Source organism: Phoenix dactylifera, unplaced genomic scaffold (genome assembly GCF_009389715.1).
Source record: "Phoenix dactylifera cultivar Barhee BC4 unplaced genomic scaffold, palm_55x_up_171113_PBpolish2nd_filt_p 001685F, whole genome shotgun sequence".
NCBI lineage: Eukaryota > Viridiplantae > Streptophyta > Magnoliopsida > Arecales > Arecaceae > Phoenix > Phoenix dactylifera.
Window position 1 is genome coordinate 63,408 of NW_024068984.1, and position 2,703 is coordinate 66,110.

General features: G+C 51.5%; 1 protein-coding gene across 1 annotated transcript; it reads right to left on the reverse strand.

Annotated features, from left to right (window-relative positions):
- Positions 1-219: 219 nt before the first annotated feature.
- LOC103717134 (transcription repressor OFP7-like) lies at positions 220-1,625 on the reverse strand. Its single transcript, XM_008805408.4, has one exon. It carries the CDS (start codon positions 1,477-1,479, stop codon positions 430-432), a length of 1,050 nt encoding a protein of 349 aa, XP_008803630.2. The 5' UTR covers positions 1,480-1,625; the 3' UTR covers positions 220-429.
- Between the last annotated feature and the right edge of the window lie 1,078 nt (positions 1,626-2,703).

Below are 2,703 nucleotides of genomic sequence, written 5' to 3' on the forward strand. Positions count from 1 at the left end.
CACCGGTGGCACAGGTGGTGGGCTTTCTTTCTCCATCCTGGCTGGTGTTTCCTCTGGCTTCTTCCGGTGTGATCACCCTCAGGCCAAAACATACTCTTAAATTTGTAAGGAGTCGACCTTGGCATATTGTTGCTGGCTTATAAGCTCTCATGAGCGGATTTTAGCGGATCATGAGTTAATTTCAAAATAGTTTTAGAGGACAAACAACAAGCCAAAAAATTTATCATTAGTATAAGTATTTACACCTCGACCACCAACACCGTGGTAATCAACATAAGAGACGGATCGAATGGTGGCCAGAGAACCGTACCTTGCAAGCCAATCCATATCACCCACGCACTAAGACCAAAATACGCATACATATACAAACTCGAATGATAAGAACATTTCACTATCTCTAACTAATTTTTAGGAATTTTATCAAAAAACCTAATTTTTAGAAACAGCCGGGGCAGCGGCGGCAGTGGCGGTGACGGGGAAGAGCGCCTCCCAGATATCCGAGAAGGCCGCGACGATGGCCCTGTGGTGGTGCCGCAAGTTGAGCGACAGGAAGCAGAGCAGCAGCTGCTCCAGGTCGCCGGCATCGTAAATCTCCTTTTCCACCACCATCTCCGCCATCGACCGCCGGAAGTCCGCCCGCGGGTCCTCCGACCGCTTCACCACCGCGAAGCTCTCTCTAACCTTCCCCTCCGCCGCCGCCGTCGCAGCCGCCCCGCAAGGCACCAGGCTCCGCAGTACCGCTGCTGCAGTTCTCTCCGGCGACGGGTAGCACTTTACCAACCGCCTCCTCCGCCGCCTCGTAATCCTTCTCCGCTGGAGCACGTTATGCGACGAGCAGTCCGTCGACGAGACCAGCTTCTCCGTCTCGCCGTCGTCTTCCTCCTCGTCGAAAAAATCGCCCTCCCGCTCGTCGTTCTCCCCGTCCCCCTCGCTGCTGAACCACCCGCTCACGGCCGAGGAGGTGCTCACCCGCGCTCGGGATCGCGATGATCTTTTCGTCTCTCCCCGACGCCTCCTGCGGCGGAGCTTCGCCTCCCTCCGCCTCGCCTTGGCCATCGCCGCCGGCAAGAGGATGTCGCAGCCGTCGTCGGAGTCGATCTTCCGGCGGGGGGAGGAAGGGAAATCGTAACGGTCACCACCGTCGCCGTCGGCATAGGCAACGACGGGCCACTTCTCCTCCTTCCGCCAGAGGTACGGCGGGGTCTCCCCGTCGTCGGCGGGGAAGAAATGGCAGCCGCGGCGGGAGGGGAGGCAGCCGCAAGCGAGGCCGGAGACGACCGGGGGGTGGGGGCGGCGGAGGAAGGACGGAGAGGGGCCGGGCGTTGGCGGCGGAGGGAAATCGATGTCAAAGGCTTTCCGGTTAACGGGGCAGAGACGGAAGGCTGCGTTGGTAACTGTGACGCCAGCGTCATCTTTAGAGCGGCAGCTCTGGAAAGAGGGGATAACGCGGGATAGCCGGAGACGGAAGCGTTTGGCCATTACGAGGAGTAAGAGGAGGGAGGAGAAGGAGCTAGCGGTGGTAGGAACGAGCGAGCGATGTGGGACTAAAAAGGGCGGGTGTGGGGATTGGAAAAGACTGGGAGCAAAGGTTAATTCTTTAATATATAGTGGAGTGGGAAAGCTGGGGAAGAGGACGAAGGGATGACGCTTGCAAGCAGAATCCGCCAAGGGTCGGGACAGGGGGGAGGGGTGAGAGAGTGAGTGAGACTGGGACGAGGTTGCTTCGTGCATTTCCTTTCCGGATGGTTTCGTAAAATACCCGGCAAAACAGAGCCAATGAGCACTTTGTGGCCCTTTTCGACTCCAGCCTTTAGCTTTGGCAATTACGATCCGAAACCTGCAATTTTGTCCTCTAATCCTTTGGCTTGGTTTGCACTCAGAAGGCAGAGAAGTAGACTAGTGCATTTGAGCTCCGGAAGTATCGTCGTCTTTCTTTAATTCCATATAATATTAGACATAGTCATCACTTGTATTGGTCGTTTCCTGCTCGGTTCACATGTGCAAAGCTGTTTCCCTCCTTCACCTTTGAGGTGTTCTCTGTTAAAAAAAAAATAATCATATAAAAAAATTCTGAACTATTTGAAGGTTTTTAATTTTCTTCTAAATTTTAATTTAGTATGGTCAATTCAATTCAAATCTTGGCTATGAATTCAGTTTGCTACTATAACGGAATTTTCACGTGATGTCACATGAGGCATCATCCCTTTTCGCCATATAAGCTAGTTACGTGATAATTCCGTCATGGCAGTAAGACGGAATTCATAAATAGTATCTAAATTGAATGAATTTAAAAGTTTGATAATTTGATTGCATTAAATTAAAATTTAGAAAAAAAATAAAAAATTTCTAATAGTTCAGATTTTTTTTGCATGATTATTCCAAAAAACATATGTTGCCATCCGGACTGAGGAGGAAGTATAGCTCGAAAGATCTTGAGGTTGGTTGGAGACGAGCTGAGCAAACTGGTTAAGGTGTGTGATGTAGGCCTGGCGCAGGGCGTGGTGCCGACGCGACTGCGGATTGGTAGAGTTGTTGATTGTTGGGATTGTCATCCCTTGTCGATACAGGCTTGTTGTTCTCTTTGGTAGGCAGCTCCTCGGCTAGTTTGCTCCTCGGCTAAGGTCGTAGTCATTCGTCTTGGTTTACATTCGATCGAGGTAAAGAAGGTCGGTCTGATCTGAGGTCAAGGTCCAATATTTCTTC